This window comes from Papilio xuthus, unplaced genomic scaffold (assembly GCF_000836235.2).
Source record: "Papilio xuthus unplaced genomic scaffold, Pxut_1.1 DF828952.1, whole genome shotgun sequence".
Taxonomy (NCBI): domain Eukaryota; kingdom Metazoa; phylum Arthropoda; class Insecta; order Lepidoptera; family Papilionidae; genus Papilio; species Papilio xuthus.
The window spans coordinates 2,749,118-2,769,626 of record NW_013529697.1 but is presented as its reverse complement, the minus strand read 5'-3'; the positions used below and the strand labels follow the sequence as shown (position 1 = coordinate 2,769,626).

At 30.4% G+C, this 20,509-nt stretch overlaps 1 protein-coding gene across 3 annotated transcripts; it reads right to left on the bottom strand.

Moving 5' to 3' along the window:
• Positions 1 to 779: 779 nt before the first annotated feature.
• Positions 780 to 17,437, bottom strand: Pbanr (pheromone biosynthesis activating neuropeptide receptor). 3 transcript variants are annotated; one of them, XM_013320558.1, is made up of 6 exons: positions 17,254 to 17,437; positions 6,984 to 7,793; positions 6,228 to 6,334; positions 5,487 to 5,594; positions 1,775 to 1,957; positions 780 to 1,254 (listed from the first exon to the last, which is right to left on the bottom strand). In XM_013320558.1, exons 2-6 carry the CDS (start codon positions 7,759 to 7,761, stop codon positions 1,030 to 1,032), a joined length of 1,401 nt encoding a protein of 466 aa, XP_013176012.1. In that variant the 5' UTR covers positions 7,762 to 7,793; positions 17,254 to 17,437; the 3' UTR covers positions 780 to 1,029. The 3 variants fall into 3 exon arrangements, with proteins under 3 accessions (XP_013176012.1, XP_013176019.1, XP_013176026.1); XM_013320565.1 differs by having other exon boundaries at positions 1,124 to 1,254; positions 1,765 to 1,957; XM_013320572.1 differs by having other exon boundaries at positions 1,148 to 1,254; positions 1,770 to 1,957.
• Between the last annotated feature and the right edge of the window lie 3,072 nt (positions 17,438 to 20,509).

Below are 20,509 nucleotides of genomic sequence, written 5' to 3'. Positions count from 1 at the left end.
AAACCTTTCCCGAGACTGCGAAAGGAAACAAAAGCAAACAACACTGTCTGATTGTAACTAATATCTACAATATTTTTCTATTCTCATTATAAAATAAATTAACACTTCAATTTGACGACATAATACACCCATCTATAGGTACCTTTAAAATTTACATTTACTTATATTCAAAAATTATTCTAATAGTATATATGTTTTATGGTATAATGTTTTTATATACATAATTATTTTTGTTAACACTGCAGTTTTAAATATTAAAATCTACTGCCAATATATTTAACTTAAACTTAACAAATATAAAGCTTTACTTCGTAAGTCACGATATATAATTTAAATACATTAAATATGTATGTACATATTTACAATATAGATTTAGACAAATACATGATCGTGAATAAAATTTAATGCATAAATTTAATACTGTTGTTCTACATTTGTGTTTATGCTAATTCAAGAATTACAATAAATTTAATTTAAAAATTACCGTATTTTTTTCTCCAAGATATTTTTGTATAGTACATAAAAAAAAATAATTACAGTAACAGCAGTTAAAGTCAAAAATAAGATAAAAGATTCAAGTAGTATGTTCCAATAAAATACCAATAAATGATGCTAATTAAGACGTCATATTGTCCCCAAGAGCTCAATTAGGAATAAGGTTTTATGTCTTTTCCTAATTTCCTTCTTGTGGATCTTTTCTTAAAGAAAAGTTTAGACAATCAAGTAAATCTTAAGGTAATCGACGAAATTTAAGATCTTTACACGTTGCTTCTAAAAATATTAACATATTTATCGTAAGCGACAAACAACACGTATTTTAATATCATATTAATGCTATAATTTAACAACAAACAACAATGTATTTAAGTCTCCCAGAAGACATCTTTATTATTCACTAAACGTTTAACGTCAACATTTGTAAAATCGTCGTACACCAATCGCGCCACTACTAATTGTCCTCGCATCACTAACTCGTTCGAACTGCTTTCGATCGAGTGAGTCTCATGCCATTGTTTAGACAGTCGTTACTCAGGTGAGTCCTCCTATGTGACAATTCACTTGATACATATAGGTCGCTAGTTCCTCCCCGGTTAATTCATCGTCGACTTCGCGTAAGCTGGAATTTGAAATGCTACGCGGCGATCCGATTGAATCGGATGGCTCGTCGAGGCCGAGGCGGAGTCGCCAGTGCCTGCATTGTCCGTTACCGCTCGGGATCTCGTTTACCACAGCTAGCTCCCGGCCCGTGTAACACTGTAAACAACAACGGACATTCCAAAGATTTTGTTCGTAAATATTTTTCACAGAAAATTCTTTATTGAATATCGCTTACATTATTGCTGGAACTAAAAATTTAATTAACTTGAAATGGAAATTTTCTTTGACATTTAATATTACATATTTTATTGAAACAAAAAAAAACGAAAAGTAAATTGTTTACCTTAAAAAGGTATTGACAAGTATTTCGTAATATTTATTTCGCCCTTATTACAAAGTTACAATTATCATATGTCAAATGTTATCAAAACAATACTTTTCCTTAATAGATGTGTCTAAATTAAGTTACATTTGTCATCCATCAGTGCCAAGGGAACAACACTTTCTACTCGCTAAGGGAAGGTTCGTATATTAAAATAATAATTAATAAGATCAAAACAAGAAAATATTAGTGCTTAGTGCATCTATCAGATATTGTTATTTAAAATTGAACTGAAGAAAGAAGTATAGCCACCACCAGAGTTTAACAAAAACAATTGATCGGACCTGACCTCACCTGCACTCTCTGCGGCGCATCACAGATCTGGGTGATGGCTGTAGAGTGTCGACGGAGGTGTCGCCTGCCAGAGGCACGCTCCGCAGCGCCGGCCATCGCGCGTTGCCTCTGAGAGGCGAGCAGTGCACTATACATTCGACCCATTGGCCTATTCCTGCGCCCACACCATGACGCCAACGTCATCTGGACATAAAATATGAGGGATTATTACATTACTACATACAATTACATTCATCATCATCAGCTCACTATACGTCCCCACCGAGGGTCTCGGAGCCTACCCTAAGTTAAGGGTGATTAGGCCATAGTCAACCACGCTGGCCAAGTGCGGGTTGGTTGACTTCACACATATCTTTGAATTACTTCTCAGATATGTGCAGGTTGCATCACGATGTTTTCCTTCACCGTAAGAACGTCGGATAAATGTACATATGTAAATCGGAAATGGAAAAACACATTGGTACATGGCGGGATTCGAACCCAGGACCTGCAGATTGCAAGTCAAGTGCTTGACCCCTGAGCCACCGACGCTCTTACACAATTACATTATAAAGTAATTAAAAATGCCGTGAGTGAGCGACGGGCCGCGTCCGCGAAAAAATACCTGTCCCAATCACCCTGATGAAGGGCCCCCGATGGGCTCGAAACTAGTCGGTGCCGCCACCGAACGAAAATACATGAGTGTTTTGGCCGTTTTTATATAAGTTTATATTGAATTGAATATTGAAAAACCACTACTTTCTTATCTTAATTTATCAAAGCATTGTAGACAAATTCAAATTTTTATCACCTTTTACATAAAAAAGTATATATTTAACCTTATATAAATAAGGAATTTCGCCTTGAAATATTTAAATTAATTGTTTTGGAATACATAAATCTACATTTATCTGTTGAATGCTTCGAATGACCGTAGCCGCCGTTTAATATGTCATTTTATTGAACATATTACAGTCAAAATATTTTTTCTGCACTACATTCGAAATTCGTAAAAGTTAGGAAATATTAAATTATATATACAAATAGGAACGACATGATCAACGTTTCAGTTTCCAATCGGAATCAAATGACCGGTACCGCCTTCCTTGTTTTAAAATATATTTTCGGTAATACCACTAACGGGTAAATATAAAATTTGACATTGATTCATGTTGAGAAGTGCAGAAAGCTAAAATATTTTTATAAAAAAATCTGTGATTATTATGGTCGAGTACCGACTAATGGCAGATCACTAGTCTTAAAGACAATGAACTATTCTTTAATTAAAAAAATCTCTTCTATTAATATAACAAAAACAAAAAGTCATCAGGAACACTATTAAATAGTATATTATGTAATATATGAGCATCGAGGTCGTCCGGTGTTGAGGGGCCTGCCATGACTTATTTATGCACGAGGCGTCTCCATGATTCTGGTAAACTGAAGCTATTAAGCAGCAAAGTTGAGACTCTAAATTACCTTTTTTATAATTTTATTGGCTTTTTAAAATAAATTCCAAGTGGTAACATTTGCAATTTCTAACCACTACAATAAAATGAATTATTTAACTGGAATTTTAACGTTTTAAAGCCATTATTTTAAATTGTGATAAGTTACCACGCAATTTAGTGTTAAATAATCTTATCATTAAATACAAGTTTTTGAATCTACCTAAAAAAGCATCCGCTAAAAGTAATTTAACTGGTTGCAAAATATGAAAAAAAACTATTAAAATTGTCATGGTCGTACATTGTACAATGTGGCACTCAAACTATTACGTACATTGTGTTTAAAAACGGAATCATCAAAGTACTAGTTTGTATCATTAATGTTATGGTTTAACAATACACCTTTGAACGAAACAAACTATCAAATACGTGTATAAAGCCAAAAACAATCTCAAGTTTTAGATGAGAACTTGTCAGAAACACTTTTAAAACTGTAGGTTCCAATATCAGAATAAATTATTCAAACTTTCGTGACACATTATAATAAACTTATATAAAACGGCTAAACACTCACGTATATTCATCCGGTGAGCGACGGGCCGCGTCCACGAAATAATACCAATCCCATTCACCCTGATAAAGAGCCCCCGATGGGCTCGAAACTAGTTGGTGCCGCCACCAGACGAATATACGTGAGTGTCTATTCGCTTTTATATAACTTTGTCAGAAAATACAGTTTAATTCATTGCTTGTGCTGCTCACTGAAGTAGTATGATGATTAAAAGATGTAAAATATTAAATTCTATAATATTATAATTATATTTTCCTCTCACTAATGAGAAGCAAAATTTAAATTAAAATAATTCATTTCATTAGTTTCATTCCGAAGTTCTGTTTTAAAGCGATTGCGATGAAAAACTTACAATTTAATCTCACATCTGTTCCGTAATTTTATCTTAAAATTGTTGTAATTAAATTAAACAGTCATGAGCCTGTTTAATTTAATTGCTATTATGTTTGCTTTTGTTATAATATAAACAAAGTCGTTTATTTTAATTAAAAATGGAAAATCCAAAGAGGCTAACATACACATAGATTATATTTTAATAACGCCTGCCAAAAAATAGCAGCAAGCGATTAAGCTGACGAAAGCTATATAGATCAATATCTTTTCCACGATAATTAAAAAAATACATTACTTCGACATAACCGAGGAAGTAAAAATACTTTGTCATTATTTCATTCTTCTTGAATTAAAAAAAAAAAACCTTTGTGTACCTGTTTTTAGGTTATTAACTAACAACAACTATATTTAATCTACATAAATATACGAACTAAGAGAGACACTAACTATACAAAATTAAAACAAGTTTATTGTTTGAAAAATTATTTTTTTGATAGTCCATTTATAGAGGAAGACTTTAGGCTATATATAATAAACGGCAGCGACCAATAGTTTTTTTTTTAATTCCGCGCGTACGGAGTCGTGGGCGACAGCTAGTAATATATAAAAAGAACAAAAATATTTTTGCTTACGATGAAATCATTTGCCAAACATTGGTCGGGACAATTTAATGTTCAGTCACTGAACTGGTTTTCTTACACTTGTATTAATTCTTAATATTTTTTTATAACGCATAAAAAACTTAATGTATTCAAGACGGCGATTATATAGTTTTATTAACATTATGTTAGACATAAAAAAAACAATTTTTGTTTTACTGTACCATAAAAAAATATATAGTTAAATATTTTAACCTATTAGTCACACATACGTATAAATGATTATTCGTCATTCACTTATACGTAATTGTTCGTCTTACACATATTACGTTGACTTTTATAAGAATATTATAATTTGGGATTTGGGGAAATCAAGCGCGAAGTGTATTTCCCTTTCCCTTCTTATGAGTTTGTGTAAGCTACATTAAGTTCTCTTCTCGCTCTCTTCATTATGTCGGTAACTCTGATAAAGTATAAATGTTACAGTGGGACCTTAAGTATAATATAAAAAAAATATTTAAAATCTAACTAGTATTATAAATGCGAAAGTTTAGATGGATGGATGTTAAAAGGAATCCCCGACTCTACGGATTTTCTTGAAATTTGGCACAGATGTAGAATACAGTCTAAAAGAATATATAGGCGACTTGATTAAGTTTTTGTTAAATTCCCTGCGGACGGAATCGCAAGCGACAGCTAGTATAGACATAAATATGTTTTTATATGGGTATTAAGGTAATGAAAAGATTACACAAGATTGTTTACGAACTCACAAATCTTACCTTAAACGCGTTCCTAAATTTGTTCGACATAATGTTGTAGAGAATGGGGTTAATCGCAGTTGACAAAAAATACAGCACTCCCGAGAGATAAGTAAGCACAAGATACACCTGTGAATTAAAAAACAAAATTAGACACTAAAAAAATCTGTTCAAAACTTGTTGTACAACATTTTGATTAGAGCTATGAATACTACTATAGACGGACAAACTATTCTGACCCGGTGAGCATAAGTCAAACTAAATTATGACAACAAAGCAGTCAATATCAAAGAATTGTCACAAGATCTTTGTCATATTATAGTTGTTCTGTAACGTTTTTTTCTTTTATATAATTTTCTATTCCTAGATAGGTTTTACATATTTTCTGACAAAACAGCAGCGCCTCTCTAACCGGGTCAAATATCTTTGTCTAACTGTAATATTAAAATTATAACAAAAACAGGACTTGTTTTACGCACCCGGGTTAAAGATGCCAAGTAGGTTTTTTTATAAGTATGACTCAGAGATATCTAGTACTATTACGATCATGATAACAGTTTATTAAAATTTTATATCATGATCCACAACTTCTTACAAATATTATAATTTAAGATTTAATAATGATGGGGAATAAAATTAAAAAAATAATTTACAACACACGAATTAAGCCGACGCAAAGAGGCTTCCATTAAAAAAAACATATCTCGTACATATCATTGCATTAAAAAATATACTAATATAAAATATTTAAATTATAGTTACCAAGAAAAATGTATCACTTGGATGATCCATGCTTTTGCCGTAAATCGCAAGCAATCGTTGTACGTGGAACGGAGCCCAACATATGAAGAAAGATAAGGCAACGGCAACTGTGGACATATCAAAAAAATATTAATAAAATTGAACATATTGTTCTACCTCGCGGACTCCTTGGGGTGAAACAACTAGTAGAGCCTTCGGTTATTTTCACAAATGAAAAAATATTACGTCTGATAAAATATTGAGAACAAATAAAACAACGTAAAAATACCAATTACATTATTTGAACTGTTTTCTTCAAAGCATAAAAATACCCGAAATAATTGATTTAGGGTACGCTCCGAGCCCCTCCGTGGGGACGTATAGTGAGCTGATGATGATAAAAATACGTAGACTCATATGTATAGTCGTTAGGAATATTTCTCTTTTAAATTTTATTAAAGGAAGTTATAAATATAAATTAAAACAATGTGTTATTTAGTAAATTCAAAATATACAATATTTACTTACAATGCTCATACTGTTGACCTTTACTTAATTGGATTCAAAGACGAAGGGTTAATCACACATCAGTATTTAATCTTTTATACTTTTAGGTTTATATTTACTGTAAATAAACTAACAACCATTTATATTATACGAACTAAGCAATTAATTTGAATTCTTCATTTACATTATCTCGTTTCGTTTTAATTAGAGATGGTGAATAGATTTTGACAAATGTGACTTATACAAAATAACTGACTATAAAAAACTCACCTAACATCCTTATAACTCTTCTTTGCGATGTACCGTGACGGTATCTAATGTTGGCACAAAACTTATCACTACCGTTAGCGCTTAGCTTCTTAGTCGGATGCAGAACACGCGACGTACGCAGCTTGACTCCAATGAACACGTACAGTACTGTTATCACTGACATTGGTGCTACGAAGAACACGAAACTCGATATAACAAACACTTCATGAACTCCTTGTCCTTTCACAGTACAAGCACTCATATTCTGACCGTTCTCCACATATGTGACGATACCAAATTGCATGGCCTGCGGTACAGCGGTACATAATGCGCAAATCCATATCGCTATTATAAATCTGACGGCTCTTGATAATTTGGACATCGTATGTGACATGAAAGGTCGGCAAATAGCAATGTATCTCTCCACTGTAAAAGCTGTTATCGTCAATACTGTCGCATTCGCCGATGTCTCCGAAGCGAGGCCTAATGTTATACAGAACACCTCGCCGAGTGGATAAATAAATGGATTCCAGAGTCGATACGATTCTATTGGCAGTCCACAAACTAGTAGGATCAAGTCGGATACCGCTAAACTAAACAAATAAAAGTTTGTAGCTGTATGCATCGATCGATTCCGCGCAATTACAAAACATGTGCTTAAATTCCCGAGGATACCTGCCACGAAAATAATCGCATATATTACTGTTATCGGTACGATTAGGTTTAAAGAATCCGGTTCGGGAAATGCCGAAGTTGTTGACTCGTTCGTCCGGTTCAACATTACAACTTCATCCTCCATTGTTAATAGCCGATTTCGATATCAACAACTACCTGTAAACAAGGAAAAATTTGTTTGACTTAATCAATTTTTATATTAATAACTATGCTAATTCATTAAAATATTAAATTAACACAAATACAGAACGCTCGCTGTAAAATACTTTGTACGCTTTGCTTTAATCTACTATTAAGATGTAAAATAATGACAGCCTTTGATTCATAAAATGTAATTATGTTATGATGCTATATGATGCTTTACAATTCAATAAAATCTTCAAAAATGCGTTATAACAACGACAACATTCTTACTGTATAAATTGTATAAACCTAACTAAAAACCATTCCAAGAAATGTAATAAGCAAAAAACAAGAACCTCTTATAAGTCGGACAATGGAATAAAATAAAATCAAATAATTTAAGATTCAATCTTTTCCTTTTTTCGTAAACAACATAATTTAAGACCGTTCCTAAACAATAATTGCTCATTTCAAAGCTTTATATTCAATATAACATTTTATAAAACAAATGAAACAACTTGGAAACATGGAAGTCTGCTTTTTAACATTTTATTGTAAAGTTGTAGGATTAATCAATTACGTCGAGTATCAAAACAACGTTTGGTAAGATGTTTACGTTTCGTCATGATCATGAAACGACAAAGATAAATGCTCAGTTCACATCCGGCGTGCGTCAATCATTAAATTAAATATAACTTGGATGTTCTAACATATACCATACTACATGTCATCCGCGACTACGTCTGCTCGGATTAAAAAAACCTAATTAGTAGCCTACGTGTGCTACGAGACCACGTTCTATGCCAAATACCAGCAAGACCCATGAAGCCGTTATTAGGATACCTTCAAACAATTATTCATCCATCCATATGTCTCAACAACCCAAATTCCATGTTAACATTTTTAACAAGTTTAGGGTTACTGTTACACTTGTAAAGAAACAAATTACCATCACCGTTTCCTCAAAGATTCAGCATTGCAAATTCCCGGTTGAAATTATCCAAAATATCTAAAAACCTAACCCGCTAGCCCCTGAATCATCTTCCATAAAATAATTTACTAAACAACAACAGTTATTTGTGTAGCTCGTGTACACTAAAATGACTGCAGTATTGTTCTTTTAAATAGAAAATATTACGCTGCATGCCTCAAAATGTTAAGTCTTATTTTCTACGTCCTGTACTAAGTACTTTCTAGTTAAGCTTTAATAGCACTTATTTAGATACTGTACCATATTAATAAAGCTGTCAAATTCAAACAAAATTATTCCTACTCGATGTTTATAATTCCGAGTTTTGCGGGTTAAAACTTACTTTAAGAATATTAGTAGAGATTCAACTCTAAAGCAAAAGTGTTAGTATGGTTATAAAAGTGCAGTGAAGTTCCACAAAACAAAAACGCCTTAGGAGTTCTATCTAGTATACCCCAGAGAACAACAAACAAGAATGTTTTCTAAACTGGAGGTGTAAAGCGAACATTTGTGGGATATAATTTTATTCATAAATAAATTTACTTGGCATATTTAACCAGATGCGAATGTTAACGGAGCTCGTCTTAACGCTTATTTAAATATAAAACGATACGTGAGACATATGTATTAAGAAAATTAACAGCATTAATTTAACAATTTAAGTCAACACAAAACCTTGAAAAATCTACTTCATTTTTGTTATTTAAACAAAGTAATTATAAAATAATCTTAACTGTCTGCCAAAAAACTGGGAAATGAATAATTTTCTATACGTTATTTAATAGAAAAAGATTAAAGGAATTCTCTCTCGGATTAATTGAAACAATCCTTTGTCGCATCTAATGCAAGTAAAAGTCACAACAAATGGATTAATATATAAGAAGATAGATAGACATCACGTCTGCGTTTGATAGTGTACATGAGAATAGCGTCATGCGATAAAGGAAATAAATGATAGTTTCTATGCATACACCTCAAAATACATACACATATGTATGCAGTAATGTCTTGTGGAATACACATTTCATCGATAAAGTGTGGTTAACTTCACCTCATTTTTTAAGCTAGGTCATTTAAAGCATAAAGCAGTCGAAACGCTTTGATTATATTTACAATATTTTTATTTATACAGTAAAAACTAGCTATCGCCTTCGACTCCGTCCGCTCGGAACTACAAAAATTTATTAGGTAGCCTATGTGTTCTTCCCCAAATATTAAAACATCATATTTTAATAATTACTTAATATTTACCAATTTTTACAGGCTAAAACTGGTGCGAATAAAACCCAATAACTTAGATATTATACCAAATATAAATATAATATAAAACATCTCTACAACAACGTTACGTCCTCATTCGATCTAATAAAGAACAATAACAACATTACATCACTATAAATCCTTACGTGTGTCTCATTGTTTCATACGTGAATGGGCTCCAACATAACGAGTGCATTTCCTTTGAAATACTTTACTTAAAAGAAGAAAACATAAAAAATGAACATGCTTCTAGTCTTTTATTTTTATGTCATTTAGATAGCTTAAGGTTATCTTCGTATTGTATTTTTCTGTGGAATGATAAGAGAAAAGATCTATAGATAAAATATAAATTTATACTTAAAACCAGTCTACTATGTCAACTTTACTTATTAATTGTTAGATTAATTATCTGACGTAAGGAATATTGTACTGGTAATTTTTTCCGATACGAAAAGATACATGGAGCTCATTTTATATTAAAAAAATTCAATATCTTCACATTGTCTAAAACTTATTATAGATACTTTCCAAGTTGTTAATAACAATAAGGTTAAAGATCTGTTTACGTATTATTTTATCTTTTTTTTCAATAAAAATGACAGTAACACATGGTTTCGAGTAGAAATGCATCGTCGGAGGAAACCCACAGTACTTGTATATCCCTTGTAATAAAAGGAAAATCACAATTACATTTCCACTCTCTTTAAATCTCCGTTCATATTTCGAGTTGCAGTCCTTTACAATCCTCTACTCTGCGACTTCAAGTGCGCACAAAGCAAACTGATGTCCAAAACATTTCTTCGACTGCAAACATATCAAAAAGTATCTGTCGGGTACATACAGAATATTTTGTTTTAATATCATAGTGAATATATTAAATTCAACATTGTATATTTTGGTAGATATAATTCACTAGCGAACGCACGCGACTACGTCCGCTCAGAATTAAAAAAGTAGCCTGCGTGTTCTTCTAGACTATCGTCAATATCGATGCCTAAATTTAATCGAGATCCATTTAGCCATTCTGGAGATACCTTCTAACATCCACCTATCCATTCATCCATCTAAACATTCGGATTTATAATATTATATTATTGTATTTATGCAAAAGTTTACGTATTGTAGCTCATCAAACAAACAAACAAAAATCCGAATATTATAAATATTTTTTTACAGGGTGTCCGGAAAAGTCGTGTATAGCGAAAGAGCACAGGTGCCTTGTTAGAAAAGATGTTGATATTTAGAATTTCGGGACACCTGTGTAATGAAAAAAGTCAATGAAGAATGTAAATCTCTTATGGATTACAGTCATTTTGAAATAGTATTTCTGCTTTGATTTGATTAAAAAAATCCAGCCTATAAATTTGATTTACTTATTATGATGTGTATAAACTGGTTATCAAAAAATGAGCAGGATTTTATTTTCAGTGCGTCTTATTATTATATTATATATTTCAAATATCAAATGCGTTATTAAAAAGCATTTATTTCATGTTATGTTGCCAATTTATGGAATAAAGAAGACTACAAAGTTTTAGTGAATAAAAAAAAATATATCATTTAACAGCGCTGTAATATAGAAGTTCATTTCTATTTTTCTTAAATACAACATAAATTGATTGATGTTATAGGTACATAATATATAGGAAATGGTTTATGTTGGAAGACAATTCGTAATTAAATATGTTATGTTGGAAAGTGGAGACAGGACTTGTTATTTATGTCATCATAATGTCAATACTTAACACAATTGCGCTTTTGTTATATCTTATCGAATTTACTTCACCTAAGATCGTGTAAAGTTCGGTCTTACTAATATTATAAATGCGAATGTTTAGATGGATGGATAGATGATTTTAAAAAGGTATCTGCAGAACGGCTGCATGGCTCTATTTTTATTTATTTATTTTTTTCTAATTTTATTTCATCTAATTTTCCATAGATGTAGACATAGTCTGGAAAAACAAGTAGGACTACTAATTAAGTTTGTTTTTTAATTCCGCGCGGAGGGAGTCACGAGCGACAGCTAATTCTTTATAAATTAGTATATTTATGAGCAATGAAATAAAATAATTATATATTTATATATGTTTAACGCGCATTGTTTCTCTGTTTTTGAAATAAGTCTAATGACATGTAACCTTGTGGATTTAAATTTGGTTTTGGTTTCGAAAATTCTTCATTCGATTAGTAAATTACGGTCTTATGATAAAATAGAAGCAAAATCGACGAAAATTAACATTAATTTTATACTAATTTTCATATATCTTACTTTATAGCTAATTCAACTGTTTAAATCGAAAAATAGACAAAATTTTATTGAAATGGAAGTGAAAATAGTATCGAAGGTAATCTTCTATTCTGTAAAGGTTAGAAGCGCATTAAATATTTTTTTACCAAACCTACTTTCTTCTAAACCTATCATAAATCTCTGAAACCTTATAATTTTACTCATAAGAAAACAGTACATTTTTATATCCTTTAAATAATACGAATAAAAACGTTTTCCATGATAAGATGTGATACCATAACAGAAGAAGAAAAACGTGTAAACATAATGATAAACATAACCATTACGTTATAAACTTGAAGTAAAACAATAGATATCAGCTAATTATAATCTAATGGTGTGTCTCAATAGACTCAATATATTTTACGACTCTTCTATCTCGTCGGTCGACCAATCAAAGATATACCTGTTTTATTTCATTTTTATTCACATTGTAGCAATAGATACAAATATTACTAGTTTATCCAGTTTTTTTTAAATAGCAAAAATAGTATTTAATGCATGTACCATACGATTTTTAAATGTCTTATTTAAATTACCAATCTCTTAAAAACTTCAATTTTTAGTCTGTTAAAAACAGATATTTTTAACAGACGAACACGCCAGACCATTTTAATATATACCGTAACAATATCATGCTGGAATTTAGAAATAAAATTAGATCTAACGAAATCATGTTTGACAACCCTTAGAGAGATTTACATCGTAAATGTATTAGCTGTTGAATTAATAATGTAGTGTAGATTATAAATAGCATCACATTCTTGATATGAAACTATTTTTTTTTATAGATAAATGGCACATGTTACCTTGAATCTATTTTTACATTCACCTATACTTGTTTAGATAAAGTAGAGAATCTTACTAATATTATAAATGCGAATATTTGGATGGATGTTTGTTTGATTATCTCCAGAACGGCTGAACGGATCACGTCGAACATATTCTACGTCTATGACAAATTTCAGCGTCTTGACTATGGTCATGAAGAACAAACGCTACTAATTCAGTTTTGTTTTTCGTTCCGAAAGGCGACAGCTAGTGATAAAATAAAGAAAATGTCTTTGAGTATTTCATTCGTCGAAATTCACAGATTTGTAAAAATGCAAAGGCTGTTAAGTCGTAAGGTCAGTAGATCAAACCAATTCAAGAAGAAATAAATTCTATATGTAATCGACCGAATGATTCGTTGAGTGATTTGTTCAATAAAGAAATTCACAGGATTTTTATTTGAACCAACTTTATGTTATTTATGTTAGAAATAACGTTTATAATTAAATAAGTCACAATAGAAACTTATAATTGCTTTGTTAATATCATTAAATACCATCATAAATGAAGCAAAATTTTAACCTTTTTTAAGCAACTGTAAATGGTTGAATGTCAATTTGATAAAGTTTATGCGGAGAAGTGCCTTAAGCTACTATAATATTATAATAAAAATTTAAAAAACTTTGATTGCGAGTAACGGTAATAATAATTCAATAAAATAGGCGGACAAATTTTATTTACAATGCCATTTATTTACTACAATATAACTGCTACGCTTAATTTACCTAATGTATTTTAATTGGGTAATCAAGTCTAGGAATAAGCACTTAAATTTCAAAGTATTCTAAAAAAAAGTAAAAATGAACTGTATGAAATCAACAAAACACACTTATTTTATTTAGACAAAAAATAATAGTGAGTATTGGGAAATGGATAAGAGTACGCATAATATAATTTAGTAGTAACAAATACTACAATCGTTATAAAAAAGCGTAAACAGAACGGTTAAAACAAGGTCAATACTTTAAATAAAGAAAAATTTTAGGCTTAACGAATAAATTGGAAAGACAACAGCCTACGTAAAGCCATTTTAGGGTTCAGTATAGTAGCTTAAGGTCATAGGTTCGAATCCATAATTCGTTCAATGTCTTTTATCATGTTACGATAAGATATTTAGAATATAAAACTAACTAATTTTTTTAAGTTATTAAATTTAGGACTTTAAAAAGTAATACTTTTATATTAAAGTCATTTTATTTAAATATTTTTCATGGGTGTATCTATCCTATAATGAAGACCGATAAGTATAAGCGACTGCATTACGGAAATTATAAGGTAATTATAAACATATTTTAATTTAATTATCAGTATCAATAAATAATCATTTATGAAAAAACATAAAATAATGCAAAATATTTCTACGAATAAATCAAAGCTAGTAATCCGTGACCAATTTGATAAAGATTGTTCAAAGATAAGAATAACTCGCTTTGTTGCTCGTGTACTTGAAAAATACAATTGAAAAACAATACATTAATAATTAATATACATACACAAAGTAAAAAGTAAAAATTTTTAAAGAATATTTTTCCAAGGTTAAAATATGTTACCAGACAACACAAAACACGTCTAAAAAAAGGTATTTAATTATTTCCACACTGAATTGTATATAACACTGTCAATTAATTAAGGTCAAATTGCAAGAAGTTACACTGATTTTAATTTTTATGCTTGTAGATTACATTATTCAATTACAAGATTTCAATTAGCATTCCCTTAAGATGACAAATTAAACGCAAATATCATACAATAGTAACATCATTCATTTAAAATATAACTGCATTATTAACTGGTCGCAAACAAATGTCCTTTAATTTGTAATGTTTTATAAAAAAAATCTTGAAACAGATAGTCGAACTTATTTAAAAAATCCATGCAAGAATATAAATCTCTTCTATTCATGGGTCTTCACTACAGCTGTATCACCAACGCATAGTACTCAATCTCTTTTAAAAAAAAACACAGCGATATCAATAGGAATGTTTTGTAAAGATTTTCAGCAACTGAAGGCCCTAGTAACAGTTAAAGTATTATTTCTCGGAGAGATGACGGGACGCGAAGCTAGTATTTAATATTCATAAAAGGTATTTGTATACGTGAACTTTATTAAAATTTTCATGTCACCGATGTAGATGGATGATATTGCATGTAAGAAAATAATATTTCCTATACCTTGCAGTCAGTTCATTAATTAAGCTTCGTTAATAGAATTTATTCATAAGATGCAAAAACATTATGCTAAGTCTACCTTTCATGATCACACATGCAATTTTATTCAAACTCAGCATATAAATATAGAATTTGTCTAGACATATAAATACATTTACTTTGTTAAATCTATATAAATAAAAGAAAGTCGTGTTAGTTACACTATTTATAACTCAAGAACGGCTTCACCGATATGGCTGAAAATTGGTGAGGAGGTAGCTTAGAGCCAGTAGACGGACGTAGGATACTATTTATTCATTTTTTTCCGAATTTATGCCTTGAAGAGCTGCTTTTTATTTAACTTACTAATATTATAAATGCGAACGTTTAGATGGGTGGGTGTTTAAAGATATCTCGAGAACGGCTGAACGGATCTTGATTAAATTTATCATACGTATAGAACATAGTCAGAAAGAACACATAGGCAACACTAATTAAGTTTTTTTATATATCCACGCGGTCGGAGTATAGTGTTACATATTGAAATAAAACATATAAATGTTATTTTTATTATAAAAATAAGAAAATAGATTTAGGAAAGAAACGTTATTAATTTGAAACAATCAGGAATTTCAATTATTTCCGTAATCATGCATGCAAATGCTAAATACCAGATACTATTTTGTTTAAGTTGAAACAGAAATATTCATCTAATAGTCTACTTCGCTAGCATTGACTTCAGCATAGCCACATGAATTCTCCAGCCGAGTGCTGCACACTCGAAATGTAATATAAAAAAAATAATCAAGTGATCATCGTAAGAACTAGTTTAATTTAATATAATTTAATTTGGGATTAGTGATTGTTAATTTAAGTAATGTAGCCAGAATATATTGAGAAACTTGACTTTGTTTGAATGTCACCTTTTACATCTGAATTAGGAAACGAATAAAAGCAAGTTTGGTAAAATATGCACATAATTGACGCGGTTACCGATTCACTTTAAACAATCTCGTTTGATTTTAATTACAATTTGAAGGTTCGGTAAATATAAACAGATTAGGAAGGTCAACAATTAATCTCGAAAATCCTAAAGACTTAATAAACTACGTTGAAATCTATCAAAGATAATGTCACGAACAGTAGAACATCGGAAATATCTTTCGAATTACAATCAATGTATATTTAAAACCCATTATATACATTAATGCCTGGTACACACGTTCAGTAGTAACTGCACAGTTTTACTGTACAGTCAAATTGTACAAATAAAACTTTCTTGTGTAGGTAAAATTTTAAATTACAGTGCTCAATTTCGCTTTCAGACGTATCATTTACCTTTACAGTTCGATTGTTCAGTTAAAACTGTGCAGTTAAAATTAAAGGTGTGTATTGAGTAAAATTATTTAAACCGTTTTGAAAGCTTTATCTATTATGAAAGATATAAAATTTGATTCAAAATCAAAGACCGTGAATTTTAAGCCCAGATAATGCATTTAAATATTGTTGTTATCTCTGTTTTGTCAAAGATAATGACTGGGATGACGATATATACTCAATACAACATGTATTGAGTGATTTTAGTATCAGAAACCATAACCGTTGGTTTTTGAATTAATATTGCAAATTATTAGCATTGCCCTTGGACTTCCTAAATCAAGGGGCTTCTACGATTCCGACCGTTCATAAAACCTAGTTTAAAACTGTAAAATATTGGTAACTAATTGATTTATTTCAATAATCATTATAATTAGACATGTTTGATCAGAGGAGCACACAAATATAATAAAAATATTACATAATATGTAAAATCGTAGAATTTTAATTTGAAACGAATGTATATTTAATTATTTAAAAATCGGTTGAATATTTTAATGACTAAACGAAATAATCGATCTATACTATACGAAATATTTTTTTCTCACGGAAAAACGTTTATAAATGGAGATTTAATTTATCCATAATAAAATAAAATCATAAAAATGTATACATACCGTTTAAAGAACATCCAAAAAGAAAAACAAATACCACAATCAGAATAACGTATCGAAACAAATATTTCAGAAATTCACTGCACACAATAACACATTAATGTAACTTTTTACGGTCATACTTCGCGTTTATCGTATGCAATACAAATGGTGAGGTTTGTCGCTGAACGGCCCGGTACGATAATATCGTGACGCTGCCGATTCACTACTGAAATCGAGCAGCGGAAGCCTACGCCGTCCTCAGTCACACCGCTCCTCGCAGCGGTCAATGTCAACGTCTACATATACACCGCGGTATTATAACAACCTGTGTGATTTTATTATTTAGATATATTGCTAAGAAAATAAAAAAAATAAAACACTTTTTTATTTTTTAACAATTTTTATGGTATAAATAATTCATCACCAGCTCTTTTCCTTATGGATCGTCAGCACATTATGTGCTATTCTTCCATACATCTGAGCCGTCCTATTCCCTTTCCATAGCCATATACTCTTTCATACAAACCATGCATACTTTCTTCAGTCTAACTCTATCTTTGTAGCAATCCATGTTCAATCTCACTACTTTCTTGTTTATGTGAGCATAATTTCTCTGCGTAGTATGTCCGTACCATGCTAACGTTTTTTTTTAATTTTATCATCATTGGTGCTACTTTCAATCTATTATGAATATACTCACTCAATATGCTTCTTTAGCGGTACAAATAATTACCGCAATTTCTAAAGCTAAGCTAAGTAATATTATTAAAATATAAAGAACATAAAGGTTTAAGTATAAAACATGGAGCTAAAAAATAAAATATACCACGTACGTATATAGAAGTAGACACAACAACGCAAACAATATTTTCTTCAATATTAATCATATGTGTAGCGTTTTTCCCTTACCTACGTGATAGCTTTTTGTCTTTCGTGTAACAAAATTGGAAACGTGATATTTCAATCTTGTTTGACTGCCATGCAATATTTTACAATTAGTATATCAACTTTACAATACAATGGTACTAATAAACAAACATTTCAAGTTTTAAACGCAAGAAAAAAACTACGTTATATAGATATTCTGGTATCGATTGGAGCGTTCATATTTATTGTTCAAAGCTACCGGCCACTTGATCTACCTTGATATATGAGAAAATAAGTCTAGAAAGGGTCTAAAAGAGACCCTTAATGTTTAGAAAAATCCAATACTTTCTGCAATTTGCGTCAGACACAATTGTTTTTTTACTAGCATTATCGCTAATTATTTATTAAAAATCCTTCGAAAAAAGAAAGACTTTACTTTTATGGTCACAAATCAATAGTAAATTTGCGACTTCATCAGCTTGGAATAAAAAATAGCCTATGGTACTTCGGCATACACAATCTCCCTTCTATTAAACGTCCCGTCAAAGTCGGCCTTACCGTTGCTGAGGTTAACTTCTACTAACGCGGACTTGCGAATAAACAGACTGACAAAAACAATTTTTTCCTTAGAAGAAAAATAAATATACATAAAATCACGTGCATAAAATATTTATGTTTCTGACAGACATGAAACTTTTTAACTGTATAGATTTTCGCGTCCAAATGTAAATATTTGCGGTAGAAATTTATCCTTACCTTAACAATTATTGCTGTTCACTGTAAAAAAACAATGTTATTCTACAAATTCAATTTCCACGTTATTAAATGAATATTGTTGGGTCAAACCATTTTTTTTCGTGTTACAGGGCGGTCGATTCAATTAAGATGCTCAGGGCATTTTAAGGTCGATCACGCTTTTAACAAGATTACTGGAATGTCATCGGAAAATATTAATTGAATTTAAGAAAAAAAGTTATTCCAGTTAGTCCTGTTATGGCATCAATTCATTTTAATTAATTTATTTATACTACAGCACTTACTGCATAGAGTATACTCCGAACTCTCCGATGTAGTAGGTCACCCCTAACGTAGGTTAGGCTTCGAGCCTCTGAGTGGGACGTATAGTGAGCTGGTGATGATGATGACACTCACTTGTGAATTTTTTTACAATATTGAAACACTTTTAAACTTTTTGATACATAATAAGAAAGTTCAAATATTTAAACACATTGATTTATGTACCTGCACTAATGTATTATGCAGATGTATATAACTTGAAGCTTGAAAATTATTTGAATAAAAAGAATCGTTCGCTTGAGATTTTTTACACGTCCTTATGAAAATATAACTTGAAATATGTCGCATTTTTATCATAAAATATGTACATGCACGCCATGTTCTTTTCAAGTATTTCTTGGTCAGTGCCAAACTTCAAATGTTAGAGTACAGCTTGAATAAAAACAGATTTATCGTTTTTTTTAATGTAAATAATTTTCGTTGGGACTATTTTAAGGAAAATCTTATAATAGTCCTTGGATGATTAGTTCAATATTTTAGCCAGAATTTAGAAATTTAGAAAAGGCCAATTAACTGTAGAAATAAGAATGAACTACATCCAACCGTGGACTTGGAGATGTATCAATCGTATAAAACTAAAAGTGCATTACCCAATCCAAATTAAAATCTCAAAAAAAGTTTCCTTTTTATTAAAACTTATAAATTACAAAGTAAATAAATTGCTCAACTGATAACTCAATAAAATTGATAATATTTTTTTAGACAAAAACTTGTAGAACAAATTAGTAAATAAAATGCATGATAAAATTTTAATACAAATCTGGCCTTGATATTAAATAAGTGCAAAGTTATTTTAATTTATTCTTTTCTTAATGTTTTCTGATAAAAAACATATGTAATTAAATACGAATATCATTTCAAAAATCATAAATTTATTTTAGAAAATCAGACTTTTTTTGTTTTAAATGTATGTCATAGATTCTGTGTAACATAGCATCGGTCATTAACCAGTAGATACATTTTTGTAAAAATGAGAAAAAAGCAATATTCAAGTGTTTCGCATTTAATCAATTAATATCTAAATATTTTGGAGCACAACACATTTTGCAATAAGCGAGCATCTTCATCTATAGTGCTCTAAAACTGTATTGAAAAAAAATCATTGTTTTCAGACAAACTGCGACTATATGGTTATCACAGAAAACGTTACCTATTATAGGATTATAATAGGTAATTATATAATAGTAATTATCTCATCAACTTATTAACATATTTTAACTTAAATTTTAAATATTTAAAAGCTAGTCTCGACAAAAATGAAATTATCTAAAGTATTCCTTCTTCCAATAATCTATAAATCTAAATGAGTCCATTTCATTAGCACTTAGAACTT

What these genes read in the sequence shown, in the direction of transcription:
- Pbanr (XM_013320558.1), bottom strand. Translation starts at nt 7,761, where the DNA reads ATGGAGGATGAAGTTGTAATGTTGAACCGGACGAACGAGTCAACAACT. An exon ending in AAGAGTTATAAGGATGTTAG is followed by an intron (nt 6,335 to 6,983) that starts GTGAGTTTTTTA and finishes ATATGTCCACAG; the next exon opens with TTGCCGTTGCCTTATCTTTC. An exon ending in ATGCGCCGCAGAGAGTGCAG is followed by an intron (nt 1,255 to 1,774) that starts GTGAGGTCAGGT and finishes TGTTGTTTACAG; the next exon opens with TGTTACACGGGCCGGGAGCT.